Source organism: Elgaria multicarinata, chromosome 1, assembly GCF_023053635.1.
Source record: "Elgaria multicarinata webbii isolate HBS135686 ecotype San Diego chromosome 1, rElgMul1.1.pri, whole genome shotgun sequence".
In the NCBI taxonomy this organism is placed as follows: domain Eukaryota; kingdom Metazoa; phylum Chordata; class Lepidosauria; order Squamata; family Anguidae; genus Elgaria; species Elgaria multicarinata.
In genome coordinates, this window is record NC_086171.1 from 183,671,349 (window position 1) to 183,689,680 (window position 18,332).

General features: G+C 39.4%; 2 protein-coding genes across 5 annotated transcripts in view; both read left to right on the forward strand.

Annotated features, from left to right (window-relative positions):
* Positions 1 to 18,332, forward strand: part of ITCH (itchy E3 ubiquitin protein ligase) — a 56,396-nt gene that overhangs the window by 29,140 nt on the left and 8,924 nt on the right. For all 3 annotated transcript variants that reach the window (XM_063145246.1, XM_063145253.1, XM_063145236.1), the window contains exons 7-20: positions 3,651 to 3,820; positions 4,645 to 4,870; positions 6,711 to 6,806; positions 7,284 to 7,458; positions 9,458 to 9,518; positions 9,607 to 9,691; positions 10,537 to 10,665; positions 11,579 to 11,651; positions 12,225 to 12,296; positions 13,918 to 14,006; positions 15,135 to 15,294; positions 16,439 to 16,572; positions 17,231 to 17,371; positions 18,045 to 18,165. In XM_063145246.1, the coding sequence (XP_063001316.1) occupies positions 3,651 to 3,820; positions 4,645 to 4,870; positions 6,711 to 6,806; positions 7,284 to 7,458; positions 9,458 to 9,518; positions 9,607 to 9,691; positions 10,537 to 10,665; positions 11,579 to 11,651; positions 12,225 to 12,296; positions 13,918 to 14,006; positions 15,135 to 15,294; positions 16,439 to 16,572; positions 17,231 to 17,371; positions 18,045 to 18,165 (1,732 nt within the window). The remainder of the gene's footprint in view (positions 1 to 3,650; positions 3,821 to 4,644; positions 4,871 to 6,710; positions 6,807 to 7,283; positions 7,459 to 9,457; positions 9,519 to 9,606; positions 9,692 to 10,536; positions 10,666 to 11,578; positions 11,652 to 12,224; positions 12,297 to 13,917; positions 14,007 to 15,134; positions 15,295 to 16,438; positions 16,573 to 17,230; positions 17,372 to 18,044; positions 18,166 to 18,332) is intronic.
* DYNLRB1 (dynein light chain roadblock-type 1) overlaps positions 8,548 to 18,332 on the forward strand; it is a 545,722-nt gene continuing 535,937 nt past the window's right edge. For both annotated transcript variants that reach the window (XR_010026352.1, XM_063145335.1), the window contains exon 1: positions 8,548 to 8,551. The gene's annotated coding sequence lies outside the window, so the exon portion shown is untranslated. The remainder of the gene's footprint in view (positions 8,552 to 18,332) is intronic.

Sequence of the window (18,332 nt, forward strand, 5' to 3'; positions counted from 1 at the left end):
CATTGAACCTTGAACTATCATCCAATAAAATTCATATGTAGGAGCCTGGGAGAATTTTGTTTTGGTAGACATTTTTAAGTAAACTAGGCTAATTTACACTTCCCATACTAATGTGCTGATTGGAATCTGGTCCATGAAGTCATGAAGAGTCGGAAACGAATAAACAACAACATAGAAGGCAAACTGGTGATGCTAAAAGACACATAAGTTGCCTCCAAATCTGAGTACAAGGCAGAGATGCGATCTGAGTCCCAGCACACACAGCCATTGTTTTGAACCCCCAGTTTATTGCTCCAACACCATACCCATTTCACATAAGGCAAACTCTTTCTTTCTCTGTCCTTCTGTCTCTGCCAGCCAGCCCTTTCACACCTCCCCCATATCACCACCTGTACATACATATACACTCTCACTCCAGATCACCGCTCATACATGCTCTCTGCTATTGGCCCCATGGTGGCTCTGCCAGCCTCCCCAATTTGTCAGGTAGCAGCAGTCCCCTTTTTTCTTTAAATTCTGGAAATCAGAGCATTGGGGCTCCTCTTCAGCAAGCAGGATATTCCACTAAGAAAGCGGTATGAAAGTGCTATATAAAAGGCAAGAGCCTTTTATATAGCGCATTTCAATACTACTGCTTTATAGTAGTATTGAAATGCACTTACAACTGTTGGGGCTCATTGACACATACCATATATTTCTGTCATACCATTTACATAGTGTTATATCCTGCTTGGTGTAGTAGTAGTAGTAATAATAATAATAATAATAATAATAATAATAATAATAATATATTTCTTACCCACCTCTCCCTCTGGATCAAGGCGGGGAACAACATAAGATACAAATACCATAAAATACAGAAAACTTATTAAAACATATAAAACTAATACAATATTAAAATAACAGTCAAATATCTTAAGATTGTGTCACAGGCCCCAACAGTTGTCAGTGCACTTCATAAAGCAGTAGTGTAGATCCTGCAGTGCACTTTGATACTGCTGTAAAGCAGTAGTAGGGCTCCTGACTTTTATATATGGATGGTGCTGTTTTTATACTGTTGTTTTTATGTCTCTGGTGGTTTTTAAATTTTGTATACTTTTAATGTTTACTGTTTTTAGCTTTTGTGAACCGCCCAGAGAGCTTCGGCTGTGGGGCGGTATATAAATGTAATAATAATAACAATAACAATAACAATAATAATAATAATAATAATATACCACTTTCATACTGCTTTTATAGTGGAATATCCTGCTTGGTGTAGATGAGCCCTTAGGCTGCTCTCCATCTTCATTGTTTAAGAATGCCTTTGTGTCTACAGGCATTCTGGGGAAATACAGAAGGCAGGCTGTTTCTTTGCTTTGCAATGTTCCCGGCGTCCAGGTTAAAAAATAATAATCAAAAAATTGGGTGGGAGCAAAGGGCCTCAGCAGCTGCCAGAATAGATGTTTACAGTCACCATTGTACCCATTAATGTTGCGGTGATGCCAGATTTATATGATTGGAATACACATGCATGTGTTGAGGTACAGCAGAGGATAAAACAAATGCATAAAGATAACATGTATGCAAAGAGCAGATAGCATCAGCAAAACATAAATACATATTGTAATCTAAAGATTTTATGGAGCCCCAAACAAGATAAGCAACTAAGCTATCTTTATACTTATTGATACTTACAACAGATGGTTAGGATAAATGATTTACACAGCTGCAGGAGGGTCACCTTTGGGTCATAGCCTTAGAATTCCTACCACAAACAGTGTGCTTCTTAGGATGTTTCATTTCAGTAATCCGCAAGTAGCAACAAACAAAACGAAGTAGCTGTAAAGCTTAAAAGTCCTTGAAGGTAGCACGAAACAGTAAAATGAATTCTGAATATATTCTAGTAGTGCTTGAAACATTGGTTGAAGAAAATCATGGGCATGTTTATGCTAAACTTAAAAGTATAGCTGCTGCTACTACTAATAAGGAAAATATATAAAATCTTGGAATGATATAATACTGGTTATAAATGGTGCAGTCATTTTTATCTATAGTGTTTGGTGCTATCTGAATCTTCCAACTGTATTTTCTTTTTAAACACAATTTAATTAAACAATACATGTGGTTTGTTCATATAGAAACAAATTCTTAACACAAAATACAATTTACTTTGCGGTTAAAGCCAAAGATGCTGTTAAGTATTTTAAAAGTTAGAATAAAAAGGAAGCCCTCATTAAATTTTAGTAATGACAATTACATTGTGACCAGTTATATCTACAAAGAACGTTCTAAATTTGAGCAGCTCAAAACATTTAAACTTTCCTCAGTTGCCTGAGACAGACACAATTCATTTCAAAGTTGCCTGAGACAGACACAATTCATTTCCTTGCTCAATGTGTCTGAACTTTTGGTTAATATCAGCCTTTTCTAGTACATAAAGGAGTTATCATCCATTTTGTCAATGTTAAGCCTTTTCATTCAATTTGAAGTTTCCTATCAGAGAGCTCTTCAAATAGTTGCAGAAATTGAAAGCTAAGGAGCCTTCTACCTGTGGTTCATAGGATCTGCAGAATCTTGTTAGAATCCTGTGAATATATTTTTTTCTTAAAAATAAAAACGTTAACTTTAAGTCTTTGCAATTGAAAACTAAAGGTTTTCATTGATTGGCTTGAGTATATGGACATTACAACCCTAACATCCTTACATCATAGCTTTTTTTTCTTTGTTTGGTCTCAAAGAGACCTTTTCCTTTGTTTTTATAACTGTTGGCATTTAGAAGTTATCAACATTTACAGTAGCAATCAAATATTCAGCATCAATTACAATAGCCAATGTATCTGATGAAGCTATTATTCAGGCCTATGACTAGTAACAGAGCAAATCCACCACCTCCAGTCAGGCTCATAATTGGGCTTCGAAAATCAAAAACTTCCCCCAGATCTCCGTTCTGCTTGTTCTGAGCTAAATTGAACTTAGTCATGCCCCTGATGGAAGCATGACAGAGTCTGAACCTTCCTGTGCCCTTCTTCAGTGATCCTCTAAGCCCTTCCCTTACCCGGTGAGCCTCCAAGCCACATTCTCGCCTGGTTACTAGCAGTGGTGGCAGCATCAGGATATCTCTTCCCTGCTCTGGTGACTGAGATGCTGTTATGCAGCAGGCCATGTGCAAGTACATGTGGGAAAGATATGTTTTCCAAAGGACCACTGCAGATGTCAGTAGCCCTTGGCTAAACTAATTTCCCAGGTGTTTGTGCACCCGGTGCCCTTCCCTTTGCCAAGTTACATGGGTGGGAGGAGTGCTTAGAGGGAATCCTGGGGAGGCATGGAGTTTGGGAAGAAGGGAGAAGATGTTGAACTGTTCTCCAGCTCAGACTAAAATCTTAGCCAAAGAAGAATTATGATCTTGTAATGCCTGCCTTGTGTTTGAGTCAAGCATTATGACCCTCCGAGATTCATGTTTCTGAACTGAGAAACACAAATTCTGAAATGAGAAACACAAATTTCACTGACCTCATTACTCATGACCATATTTCTGAGCCTTTACAAAAATAGCAGGGTTTGTTTTTATACCCTGTCATTGAGTTATTCTTTATTTTTTAAAAGGTGTTTTAACACACAGTCAGATGTTCATGTGTTCACAATACTTTGTGCTATGCTTTCCCTTAAAGGAATAGTACAAATGGTCCTGAAAACTATGATTCTTCTGGCTCCAATGAAAGCAGAGTGACCAATGGCAATGATTCTCCACTAATTACAAATGGAGGTTTTAGGCCTGCTAGACCTCCCAGACCTTCTCGACCACCTCCACCCACTCCACGTAGGCCCTCCGCTCCATCTGGTATGTGTGTCAACGTGAAATCTGATTTCAGAAACTGTTGAGTTCAACATTGGTTCTACTTAAGATCATTCAAAGTAACCTGCCCACTGCACTATTGTATTAAAGCTGCTATTGTATTAAAGAAATGTTATGGAACATAATACCTACACCTAGTCAATTTTCAAATTACTTTCTAGAACATCTGCTTTTCTGAAGTGCTGTGGCTTAAATGGTCAGAGGCATACTTTAGCATTAATGAAGCCAGGCATCTCTATCTGACCTTTAACAAGACATTCTTAAACCACTGAAAGGAAAGACCAGATGTCCCAAAAGTATGTCATACAGTTGCTTTGAGAGTGCATATTGTCCCACAATTAAATCATGGAAGTTTTTCTTCTTAGAAAATACTGAAGTAGCTTTATGTGACACCCACTGAAGCTGCAGTCTGTGGAATGTTCTCTTCAAAGACTCCCAGGCTTTCAGTGGTCAAGAGAAGGAGGGAATTGCTGTAAAATGAAGCCCTTTCATAATTTTCTAATAATCCCGAGTACAGATTCCCTGGGAAAGAAGTGGTGAAATATAACAGTGAGCTAGTTGTTGCTGTTGTTGTTAATGAAATTCATTAATTGAAACTGTGAATACAACTATTTTTCATTTTTCATTTAGTGTTTGAAATTAATTTGGGTAGTTTTGTGTAAATGCTGCCCAAACAACTATTTTGGCTTAAAAGTCTGTTAACTTAATTATGCAGCAAGTAGACACTTGAAGGCCTATCTATTCATGCTTTGCAGTACTGGAATGAACAAAAGTGAACATTTGTCTTTTTTTTCCTGTGTTCTCTACAGCATGTGTCAATGGCTCTTCCTCCACAGAATCAGAAGGGGCTAATGCAGAAATAGTGCCAACAGTGAGAAATTCAACATTGGAACCAAGCTCTGACGGAACATCAGGAGGACCAGCTGCTCCTGCAGCAGCACCTTTGACCACACCACCAATATCCAGACAAGTTCAGCCAGTAACTCCAGCTTCACAGCCACAGCCTACTGTCAATCAAGGTCCTCTTCCACCTGGGTAAGAGTTTGATGCTAATCTTTGACATTACCTGCAGATTTCTAACCCACATTTCTAACACCACTGTTTCCTCAACCTCATCTATAATTTCTAAAAGCACCTAAAATATGCTAGGCATTATACAAGAATAAAATGAATTTGCACATACCAGGCGAGATTTTTTAAATCCCCTATGCCATTAAAGTAAGACTTAACTGATAATTAGGGAAATAATCAAAGAAAACAAATAGAAGATCAGGAAAAAAAATACATGAGAGACCCAATGAGTTTTAAACAGTTTCTTAAAGTAGGTCAACAGAATATTTAAAAGGAAAGAGTGCCATAAATGGCCTTGCGAGAAAAATCAGAGATGAGGAATAACATAAGGGAGTTTAGGAGAAAGGTAGTGTTTTAAAGTTGGACCTGCAATAAAAGTGTTCCTGTTCAAGATTCAAATGTGTTACATCCAGCTGGTATGCTTCCAGCTAAATAAGTAGGGCTGTGCAAGCCTTAGCTTTGGATTTCTGAAGCGCTGGCAGCCATTTTATGATGAAACCGCCATTTATTGCACAGCCCTAGGACTCTGCAGTAGGGAAAGAGCCTACAACTCCCAGCATACACTGCTTGGAAGGGAGGGACTGACTGGGGTCCAGGAATGCCAGGCACTTTTGGCCTTGCCGCTTTTGCCCGCCTAGGTGATCCAGGATGCACAAGTCCCTGGACATGTCGCCGCATGTTACGTGAGTGCTCCGCAGCCGCCTGCATCCCCTGAGAGCCGCCCGCTTCTGGTAAAAGTTGTGCTCCCAAAAGCGGGCAGTTCTCAAAGGAAGCAGATGGCCGCGACACACTCTTGGAACGTGCGCTGACCCATCCAGGGATTTGTGCGTCCTGGATCACGCAGACAGGCACAAATGCCCATCGTTCCTGGGTCCTGGTAAGGCCATCCTTCCCATGCAGTGCGTGTTGGGAGTTGTAGGCTCTTTCTCTGCTACAGAGTCCTAGGGTTGTGCATTAAATGTTTCATCATAAAATGGCCACCGAGGCTTTGGAAATCCAAAGCCGACACTTGCACAGCCCTATAAATCAGTACAGTTGGATTTCATACTCTTCTGCTGGTTGCAAATTGAGTATGTCTAGTGAGAAATAGATTGAATTCCATAGGTACAATTGAAAGGTATGCAGTTGGGTGAGAGTGACTCAACATGACTATTGTTGCCTAATGGGTTTTGAACATAAACTTAATCCTGAAAACATTGGTCTCAAGCCAGTGTGCTTATAGTGAAGAGTGAGGCTGACTAGGTTTGCACGGACTGCTTTTTTATTTTTAGAAGCTCTGTAGTCCATCAGTGAATTAAATTTATAAAGCAAGTGAGCATATTAAGTATCTCAAAAATTAAAACACAAGGTTGGTTATGCCAGCTGTTAAATATACACACTTTTGCTTAAAAACATAAGCATTACTTTGCTAGATTAGATCTAGGTTCATTTAGGCTAGTATATTGTCCCTCAAAGTGGCCCAGCAGATGACTTTGGGAAGCTCATAAGTAAAGAGGCTAGAAAAAGGAAGGGAACTATACAAATGTGACTGATAAATAACCCCACACCTGTAAAATGTATGGCTGAGCAAGCAGTTGTAGAATTTTCTGAGAAATGAAGACTAGGCCTCTGTCTTTGGAACTGTCTACATATGAATCAAATGTGCTTGAAAATGTCCTTTTATCAATTAGATATTGCATTATGAGAATTATGACAATTTGATGTACAAATCATCAGACTGGACAGGTCAAGGAACTACATGGAAATAAATACCAGGTGAATAGATTTGAACAATCTTACATATGAGCTGCTTGTATTTTTCCAGTTGGGAACAGCGAGTGGATCAGCATGGCCGAGTGTATTATGTAGATCACGTTGAAAAAAGAACTACGTGGGATAGGCCAGAACCTCTTCCTCCAGGGTGAGTCAGCCACGCATTGAGAAACTTTTACTTGCTAACAGGCTTGAAAATGTCGGTCCAAACTTGCCATCTCTCTATATGGATCCAGTTCAAATAATACGCTGCCCGATAACTAAACCATGGTTTGGGGAACAGAAAGTGTGTTGTCTGATCTGGGCCTTACTGTATGTATTAGCTGCAAAAATGCCACTCATATTAGGACATGGGCAGCCAACTAGGGTACAAACTGCAGATCTTTGTGACATTCCCAGATAAGAGCAGGAGGGCCTGTAGGTGCGGATATCACATAATTGGGCCTGCTGTGCTGCTGGTCTTCACTTCCTGGTTCAGTAGAATAGAAGTGAAAGCAACCAAAAACGTTGGCTGAGGCTGCATTTTTTTAACGGTTTTTAATGCTTTATGTGTGTATGTTCTGTTCGAGTGGAAGATACTTTGTGGTGAGTGCATGCATTTGAGCACCTCTTCTATGTTTTTTAGCTGGGAGCGGCGTGTTGACAACATGGGGCGGATTTATTATGTCGACCATTTTACCAGAACAACAACCTGGCAGCGGCCAACTGTGGAATCTGTCCGGAATTATGAACAATGGCAGCTTCAACGCAGCCAACTTCAAGGAGCTATGCAGCAATTTAACCAGAGGTTCATATATGGGGTGAGAATATTGAGGATTGGGCTGAAACTCATATCTATCAGCCATTTTATTTATGTATTTATTTGTGCTTCGCCTTTCTACAAAAAATGGTACTCAAAGCGACTACGTTGGAAAAACACCCGCTTCTGCAAATTAATAGTGGTTTTACTATCCTTGACCTAAAATACTTAAAAAGATCCCACTGAGGCGCTAAAAGTAACAATAAAAACAGAGTAAAATATAAATATAACTATCTAATTGCTTGTTACACATGGTCGTAATTTTTTTTCTTCAATTATTTCAGCTAAAAGTATCTTTATTAAAGCCATACTAGAGAGAAACTTGGACAACTCCCGTTTGATCTCCTTTATCGAAAATATTAGTAACACAGTCTTGGTCACTAAAGAGTATTGCTCCATGCAGACACCTCCAGCATCCTGCTCAGAAGTTAGTTGTTTTAACAGTAGGCAGCTCTAGATTTTTTTTCTTTTTTGAGGGAGCAGTTTCAAGAAGATTCAGAGGGTCCCAAATCCACAGGGCCTAATGCCCCATAGCAATTACTAGTAGGCATATCAAACTCAAGGGGGCTAGCAGAGGGGAAATCGGAGTCTGTCCTGCTGTGCTTGGAATCAGGTTTTAGAACATCAGAGTCAGGGCTATCAGTATGTTTTGATTTACCCATCTTGAGAATGTAACAGGTAACAGCAAAAGCTGGCAAAGTAGTTTATGTTTTATTGCTTGACAGTATCCACTACTGCAACTCCAAACTTCTGAGCAACGATCAATTTCATAGCACACCCAAATGCAACCAGTACTCCATAAATGGAGTTTATGTTTACTCCAAAGTTTACTCCATAAACTTTGAATGGGTTTAATTTTTGTGAACCGCCCAGAGAGCTCCGGCTATTGGGCGGTATAGAAATGTAATAAATAAATAAATAATAAAAAAACATCAAAAAATAAAGATAAAAGTCCTAAAGCAAAAGCTAAAACATGTTGCACACAGTGATCCTATTTAAATCGTTAGGCTCTGACCCAGCAACTGAGTCCCCACCCCTCTGCATATACTTTAGCTAACACAATCTTGCAGTATTAGAACAAATAGTCTTCTGTGGAGGGTAGAATACTGTGGACTCAGTTTAGACACCAGCCTCTGGTTCATAGGTTGGCTCCATTCCAAGAGAAGTATCCGCTTAAGAAAATGGTGGGGGACATCCTTTGTGCTTCTCCAAGTGCAGTGCTCACTCCTTCTGGTTGCCATGCCCTAAATGCCTGAGAGTAAACAGCAGAAGGGTGGTATCTACTTGATTAGCAGGCTGGTGAACCAACAGGGTGCACAAACAAGCAAACTTCCCCATCCTCCCAGCACATCTTTAGTTTATGAAGTAAAACTAATCAAGCTGAGTTGTCGCTTCAACTGACCTGTATTTTAAAGTAACTTTGGGTTGTATCTCGTGGTGTTCCCCTGCTGATGAAGGCTCTTTGTTCCTAAAGGTGCTTCCATCAGCAGAACAGGGAAGGAGGTGATTTTCATTGATTCTCCCTAGCCCCTGTGCCTCCTCCTATGCTGTTCCATGTAGTCATCCAACCCTGTGGGGCATATAGTGGGGAGCAAAGGGGGCTGCAGGGGGGTGGGGAGAGGAATCTGCAAAGAGCACCTCCCTCCACATTTTGCTGTTGGAGCCTCCACTGGATCAGAGAGTTTTCCAACAGCAGCTGGACACCAATGGGCACAATCCCATGTATTTTGAAGAATCTCTTATTCCAGAGGTTAATGGCAGAAATATCTGAGCCTTTGGCTACTTGCTTTCGTTCTAGCTTTACACGTCTGACTTGGTTTGAGCAATGCATATTTTGAAACAAGTTAGAGCCCTTTAATTCATGATAAACCTGTGACTTAAAGCAGTTCTCTGGGGAAATGGACCCCTACTAAGAACAGATATAACTATAATGTAGATGAAATATGAAGCTTAGATTATTCAGCCAGTGTCTGTTATAGTGTGCCTTCTTGTGATTATAGAATCAAGACTTCACACAGAACAAAGAATTTGATCCCCTTGGTCCCCTGCCACATGGATGGGGTAAGGTCTTTTATACATCCTGGTCTGCAACATCACTTAATTAAAAATCTATTTGCTAGTGTTCTAACATTGCTTTATTTCCTCTCAGAAAAAAGAACAGACAGCAACGGCAGAGTGTATTTTGTCAATCATAATACACGCATCACACAATGGGAAGATCCCAGAAGTCAAGGGTAAGATTTGATTATTAACTATGTTCAAAATCTCATCTTTAAGTTTTTCCAGGCTCAAAAAAGGAGGAAACATAGGCAACAGTTTTGACTACTAAAACATGTCGCTTATTCAGTGTTTATTGGGAATCTAAGGGAAAAGTAGAATTATGAGAAAATGGTCTCTTAAATAGGAATACTTCTTGCCAAAAATAGAAATGTTTAAGAAAATTCTTCCTAGGAAATTACTAAAGGATGTCCCCGTATTTGTACCTGACGTGTAATAGAAAAATACCTTGTACTCAGTGGGCCCGTTCGCACATAACGGCAGCAAATCATGGCTTAATTAACCCATGGCACATGCCTAATGTGTGCCACCTCCATTTTGAATATGCAGCATCTGATCAGAGGTTATTTCATGATATGCAAACTTGGCCATTATGGGTTAATCAGGTTAAACAACCCACAGATAACCTACAATTACTCAGATTAACTGTGGGTTGTTTAACCCAGAATTAACACTTAGGGATTGCTCAGACGACCAGTTGGGGGGAAACAATGCAGCCCCAGTCCCCACACATGCCTGTCAGTTGTAGTTACAGTCCAAAACATCTGGAGGCCACTGGATTCCTACCTCTGGCTTAGATAATGACTTTATAATGAAATCACTCTGAACATACAGGGAGATGACTTGAACACACCTCTTACCTGTTCGTTTTGAATGAACTTCTCAGCATAGAGGGCAAATTAAGAATACATAAGCAAAACGCAAATCATTTATGAACAAAAATGGAGCATCTACCAGCATGTACTGCTGACCAATGATATGTATAATATGATTCATACCTTGTTTACTTCTATTTTTGCAGTCAGTTAAATGAAAAACCTTTACCAGAGGGCTGGGAGATGAGATTCACTGTGGATGGAATTCCATATTTTGTGGATCACAATAGAAGAACAACAACATATATAGATCCTCGTACTGGAAAGTCCGCACTGTAAGATATATTTTTTTTTTTTTTGCAGTAAATTTACTATTGGGGACTGTTGTATACACTGCAGGATTACAGTATAATTTATCTCTTAGAGGTGGTAACAAAGGATACAATTTTTAAAATAGTAGCATGCCTTAGCCAATATGTTGGGCAACCCGTATAAGATGGTGTTTCTGATTTGTGATTAAAAGTTAAGTATGTTTGCTATTTGGGTGGTGGGGAGGACCCATACATAACAACTTTAGAGCTTTACCTTGGATTAAAATCCAAGTCAGATGAGAATTTCCAGTTTTCCCTTCTGAAACTTCTCCACCCACCACCCAGCCTATGCACACGCACACACTGTGGTGGGAACAGCAGTGGCAGCAGAACTCAGCTGTGATGAGAGGAGAAAGAAAAGTGGAAGTAAGATCTCTCTTCCTTTTCTGTTGCACAATGAGGAAAAAGCCCCCAGTTGCTCTTGGAGAAACTACAACTCCCAAGGACCACTGGGATCTTTCTTCCTTGATATGCTAGCAGCATGCCGGGGAGGGGAGGGGAGATCCAATCTTCCTCATTGTTCTATTGCAGCTAGTGTACTGCAGCTACTGCTCATTTTGAAGTGATTTATAAGGGAGGGAGGATGGAGGTTGGAAATCAGGCCTGGCAGGAAGAGGGTTTGGGAGAATGAATGACTTCCAAAGTCATATTGGCTCAGAAAATGAACTTAGTTGTTTCCAGCTTTTGGGGAAATGGTTCAGCTTATTTCCAAGCAAAGATGTTGCTCTTAAGAAATAATTTACTATGGCTATGTGCTTTTCTAAAATGAACCTTCCCTGTTCTGGAACAGCTTATTCTGTTAACTAGGCAAGGCCTTGAAGTTAATGTCAATTGCACAATTACATCCCATTAATCTAATTTTGCTTTCTATTTCCAGAGACAATGGACCTCAGATAGCATATGTTCGGGATTTCAAAGCAAAAGTGCAATATTTCCGGTTTTGGTGTCAGGTGAGTTATATTTCATTTTAGGAATGCATTTATGGTCATCTTTATATTGCTCCCAAATGATTTTAACTCTAAATTTGGAGTAAGAATTTGCTGTAAGGTACTATGTTTATTTCTGACCCATCTACCTTTGGCACAAGGCCCCTATGATCGGGATCACCTGAGGTGGAGAGATTTTGTGGTAGCAAAATCTTTGTGGTGGTGTCATAGCTGAACACCCGCATTGCTCCCTGCATGCAAATCCTGAATTGCTCATGCAAACCCACTTGCATGTAGAAATTATAGTTCTGACTGCAACCAGAATTTTCTTGATTTCCAATCTTTCAACATTCCTTATACTTTCTCTGATATTGCCGTTAGCATATTAGGAGCTTCACTGCAAAAACACAAGGCAAACACATGGTAGGCACAACAATTTTGTAAAATCAGTATTAAAGAGCAAATTGTTGGATGTGAACTGAAAGAACGGTGTGATTCCTATTTGTGATATGCCATTCACTTGCCCACTATTCCTGCAGTGTGTGCTTGAATATTATACAACTGGCTTGTTACTCAAACCTATTTCTTGCGTTTCAGCAATTGGCTATGCCCCAGCACATAAAGATCGGAGTGAGCAGAAAAACTTTGTTTGAAGATTCATTTCAACAGGTAAATGAGCTGTTCTTGAGTACTTAATGCGTTGTAAAATTTTGTGTAGAAGCTATTTAGTCTGAACTGTTTCTTCTTTTTCTAACACTCAACCTGATCAGTACAATTCTTGTTTCTAATTCTAATGTCATGTCCACTAGTGCAATGGGAATTTCTTCCTCTCTCCTCCCTCTCAACCCTTCTGGCTGCCCAGAAATTTGCTCTGGAGGGTTTCTCAACTCTCCGGAGCAGATATGGAAGGCACGCTGTGGAGGGTGGGGGAATTGTCCCCCTCCTGCTTACACTGATAGTACCAGAAGCTTTTCAGGCAGACTCTAAGGATTACACTTTTAAAAAAGTTGGTCCTTTTTGTCAGTGGTTTCTTTCTAGAAAGAATACTTCTGTATAATTAGGTGTTTGACTTGTCAATATCTAGAAAGGAGAAACTGTCTCAAAATTAATAGCTGTGTATGTTTTATGCACACAACTTTGCAACAGACTGTTTGACACAGGCAACTAGTTCGGTCAGGGGACAGACACCATTGGATTCAATCATTGTCTCTAAGGGTGCAATCCTATCCTGGTGTCTGTCGGACTCCGAACCTGGAGACTGACAGGCATCTTATGCAGAGCAAGATAAGCACGCCTCCGTGCTTCTCCTGCTCTGCATTTTTGCTAAACAACGTTTTTTGCCTGTCTAGCTAGGGCTCTGGGGGTGAGGGGAGGACAGGAGACTGGGAAAGGCTGGAGATAACTTGCATCCCTGCTTCCCCAGTTCCCTCCCTGCCCACAGAACCGCTCCCTTTCCATCTTCTCTGAGGTCAATTTTGCGAGCTCTCCACATTGGCTGCAAGAGGCAGGGAGATGGGAGGGGAGCTCAGACTCCTGAGTCTGAGGTCAGGGCGCTGTCTTCTACCATAGATCCATGAATCTGAACTATTCTGTGACCCCCAGATGCTGTCTAGGAGCCATAGGATTGCTCTCCTCATGACCTTGTAAAATGGTTCAAGGATGTCCTAGTGGGGGTCGACTTGAAACCAGTAGCATAGTAGAGCCAGGGCTTGGAGAGATGCAGGAGCACTTTATCAGCAGGGACACTGACATCACCTTCCACCCAACCAAGGATTCCCTGTTGTAATGCAAAGTATTTTGGAGTGGCTTGAAAGGGCAGTTAAGACTCTTCAGCTTTACAAATGTCCTGCTCCAGGTGGAAATAAAACTGCTAGAACTGGTTTGTTGATATGGATCAACACAGCTGCCTGAATTTTTGGACTGCCAACTTTATCAATCATAGCAAAAGAACTCTGAAAGTACTTTGAGAACCACTTGTGCTGTGCTGTCCAAACAATCAGCATATTCATTCTGACTGTCTGTATATAGGCTGAACAAAATACTTTGTTTTAAGAGTTACATGTTAGTTTTCAGGGCATGGCCATGGGGACTGTCATGATGAGTGTCTGAATTTCAAAATTGACCGCTACACCACTACTTGCAATCTTCTCTTCTTAGTTATGTTCCAACATGTGTTTTGGAAGGACTGAGTAAAATAACCAAATCAACACATATAATCAGTATTTAAAATGTGAATATTTAATGTGAACATTGGGGTGTTAACCATCTAATAATTTTTTTTCCCATTAAGATAATGAGCCTCAGTGCTCCAGACCTACGAAGACGCTTGTGGGTCATTTTCCCTGGAGAAGAAGGGTTAGATTATGGAGGAGTTGCAAGGTAGGGACCACTTACTTTATAGAACAAATAAAGCCACACACACTGAAATTATTTGATTGAAAAACTTTTCAGGCAGGTTTAGGATTTACATTTTTTAAAAAAATGTTGACCCTTTTTATCAGTAGTTTCTTTTTGGAAACATATACTTCTGTATAATTTTGTGTTTGACTTGTCAATATTTAGAAAGGAAAAACTGAAATTTCGGAGTTGCAAGTGCTTTATGTACACAACTTTGCTACAGTCTGCCAGATGAAGGCAACAAATTTGGGCCGTAGTATCATAATGGATAATGAAGGTGTACATTATATTAGTGAAATCCATGTCTCAGCTAAATGACACAGTACACAAAGTTTGATTATTCAGTTGGTAAAGCAAAAATGATTCATAATCATTAAAATTGTTTGCATTTAAAATTGTAGTACTTTATAGCACTCAAAGTAATCATACCTTCAGTGCTGTGTCACTTTTTAGTTTTGCATATACAGCACCTTAAAAATGGATCTGCTCTGGCTATCTTGATTGTAAAATACCTCTCCTAAAGCCAAACACACCAGTATATCTGTTAATATGTTCTTCACCCTTGGAGCTAAAATGTTGGAAGGTCAGCAATCAAGCATGCAACATTTCTAAACTAAAATTTGATTCGGTATCAAAGTTACAAAACTACAACTTGGGCATAATTCATTTCACTCCCTAGTAGCATGGCAATGTTTAAAAGATGTATTGGGGCATTTAAGAGTAGTGGCTGGCTTGTGCAAAGAGAAACCTGAGTTTTCATACGCCATACAGAGAAAGATAATAAACATCAAACAGAAGTGCATGCCAAAGCTTAAGCCAGACATACTGTATGCAAATCACTAGTTATATGTATCTGAAGCTTTAGTAATCCCAACTTTATCAATCGTAGCAAAAGAACTCTAAAGGTTCTTTGAGAACCACTTGTGCTGTGCTGTCCAAACAGTTGGCATGTTCATTCTGACTGACTGTATATAGGCTGAACAAAATACTTTGTTTTAAGAGTTATGTGTTAGTTTTTTGAGATGTTAGCATTAGGGAATCTGTACACAATGTCTATATTTAATGTTTGTTTTTTGTGGTGTTGACTGTGAGTTCTTTATGTGGTTTCAGGGAATGGTTCTTTCTGTTGTCGCATGAAGTGCTGAACCCAATGTATTGCCTGTTTGAATATGCAGGAAAGGATAACTACTGCCTACAGATAAACCCAGCTTCTTACATCAATCCAGACCACCTGAAATACTTCCGCTTTATTGGCAGATTTATTGCCATGGTGAGTTCAGAGATAGAATAATAAGCCGGCACATTTGGAGCATTGCGAGGGGAATATGGTAGGGACAACCTGATATTTGCTGGTTTGGGAGGCCAAGGACTTTCTAGACATGAAGCAGAAACTCTCCTAGTTGATCTCTGGAGCTAGGAGAACCTAGATAGCAATCCCTCTCAGCAGGAGTGACCTCTTTTGTTTTCTGTACACTGCTTTGCATTTCTATGCCCATTATATCTAAAAACTTGTCAGCGTTTAATTCTGTTTCTCTTCTTTAACACTTGCTAAGTGTTGAATTGACACTGAGAAGGGTGTGACAATTTTGCATATTTGAGGTATATTTTAAGCTTTCTGGGTGGGAGGAGGGTTACCTAAAACTGCTGTATGCTGCCATAAGCTTCAGAGAGATAGGATATCAATGTTATAAATAACATATTTTTGTTGTGAGTTTATAAAAGTGATACATGCAGAGGTTAATTCAGTACTTTGTATTTAAATATACCAGCATTACAATAGGCTGGTTACTTAAGCCGCGGTGGGCTGCAGTGCAGGCAGGCTGCCATTTTGATTTTTCAAACCATGACTGCAGCTTGTCATGTTGTCCAAGCCCAGCAGGGGTGGGTTAAACAACCCTTACATAACCCATGACCGCCTGGTTCTTGCTGGTATTCATCACACCCCACCATGGCTTAAATAAGCCATGGTGGGCTGCAGTGATCATGCGAACCAGATCCTTGACTATGAGAGCCAGTAGAGACGATGTTTTACAGAGAGGGTTTCATATTGCTGCTCAACCAAGGCATTCATTAGGTTATTTGGTTTCTCATATTCTATTTATAATTTGCACCACGGAGAATTATAACCTACCCAAAGTGAATGAAGCATTAAAATGTGACACTGAAGTTGTCAAATTTTCTGTGCTGCCTTTTTCCCTTTTGTCATCAGTAGCTATATTTACCTAGCAAAACCGCTATTGGTTTTCAATACACTTCCATTCCTTATGGTGACCCTTCGTAGTCTGTTTTTTCCAAAGTATAAGCTACAGGTATTTGTCTGCTGGTTATAAAATTGAATAGCCATGGAGATTCAAAGCAATTCGCACACCCAAGAATGCTATAAAGTAAATGATATATGTTTCCATCTTTTGCAGGCTCTGTTCCATGGGAAATTTATAGACACAGGTTTTTCTCTACCATTCTACAAACGTATGCTCAATAAGCCAGTAGGACTAAAAGATTTGGAATCTGTAGATCCTGAGTTTTATAACTCTCTCATCTGGGTAAAGTGAGTTTCTGGTTTCAACAACTTCTCAATTCTTGAAATCTTCCAGATAAATGTGCAATTTATGTATATGTACACTACTACAATATGAAGTACATCTTTGAAATATTTGTAATTCAACAGAATGTTCAGTTTTGCTATTCAAAATTGAATTTGCATTTTTGATATGAAATTTTGCCTCAAAATTCAAGTGTTTTAAACATGTTGACATCTCTACTTTTAGCAACTTATTATTTTATATTATTATAATAGATTGATTAGACTGTAAACAGCTTTGACCATTTTTAAAAATGGGAAGTGTAGATAAAAACTGTATTAGCTAATCTATATAAATGCTAGATATTTGGATATTCAGAAACAGCAGTATTCACAGGATTTTATATCTTCTGCCTACCCCACCCAACCCTTATAAAAGTGCTTTAAGAATTTAAAATGTCATTGTAGAATCTGCCTACCTCTCCCTTTTTGAAGAACATAGCAATTTGAAATAGAATTGTTTTGGGCTGGGACACCTTGAATGGAATGGCTCACTTTAAAAACTGTGACTGCAACCATGAGCAAGAAAGTAATGGGACTTATTTCTAAGTAACCATGATTGAAGTCAAACTGTACATACCATAAAAATATTTTCTGTATATAATAACATGTATTTGTTTTGTAGGGAAAACAATATTGAGGAATGTGGCCTGGAAATGTATTTTTCAGTTGATAAAGAAATTCTAGGTGAAGTGAAGAGCCATGACTTGAAACCCAATGGCAGCAACATTCTTGTTACTGAAGAAAACAAGGAAGAATACATTAGGTAAGTAATATTTTCATGTATAGTTTTTGTGTTGGTTCCGGAGTTGCCATTCTACAAACAGAAAGACTCCTTTCATTCATGGACAGGACTCAGATCTAGGGCGGGAAGGACCTTTCTGGAGGAAGGCTGGAGGTTATTTTCACAATTCCTACAGCCTTCAGTGCCACCACCACCCATAATATTCCAAAGGATCCCCCAATCCTCCAAAGCAGCTTTTTTGTGGGCATTATCATAAGGTAGTTCTCTTCTTTGTTTCTTCACTGGCTAACTAACTTAAAAGTATTTTGTTTGAACTTTCTGATTGGCCATTGTAAACTAGCAACCCTACTTTCCGTTAAACTTGAAACAGTGTTGACTTGTTCATAGAAAATGTTTACAACCAGAAGAACACAAAATGTGTGGTGGATCTTTGTTGCACAGATGTTAGAACTATTACGAACTCACGTGGCATAATCTCACTACCTCTTTGATCTTTTCTCAAAAGTTTGGTTAAATTGTTCTGACTTCATTTTTAAAACTGGTATGCCTTGAATGATGATAGTATTTGGCGTTTTATCCTCAGTGATTTCCTGCAACCTTTTTTAACGTATGTTATAACTCATTAAAGCACCACCATTGTAGACCTAAGTAAAGGAGGCAGTTTTTAATGAGCAAATATATTTCCTTATTCCAGACTAGTGGCCGAGTGGAGGCTTTCCAGGGGTGTTGAAGAACAGACCCAAGCTTTTTTTGAAGGTTTCAATGAGATTTTACCACAGCAGTACTTGCAGTACTTTGATGCCAAGGAGCTTGAAGTAAGTCCAATTGCTGAGCATAAGACTTTAGAATATGTGCAGGGGCTTATAAATGCAGTGACAGCTTCTTGACAGGAGTGTGCTGAAATGGAGAGAGTATAAGGAGTCTATTGCAGTTGGGTTAGCCTGTCAGCTTAACGAGGCAAACTATTATTAACTTATATTAA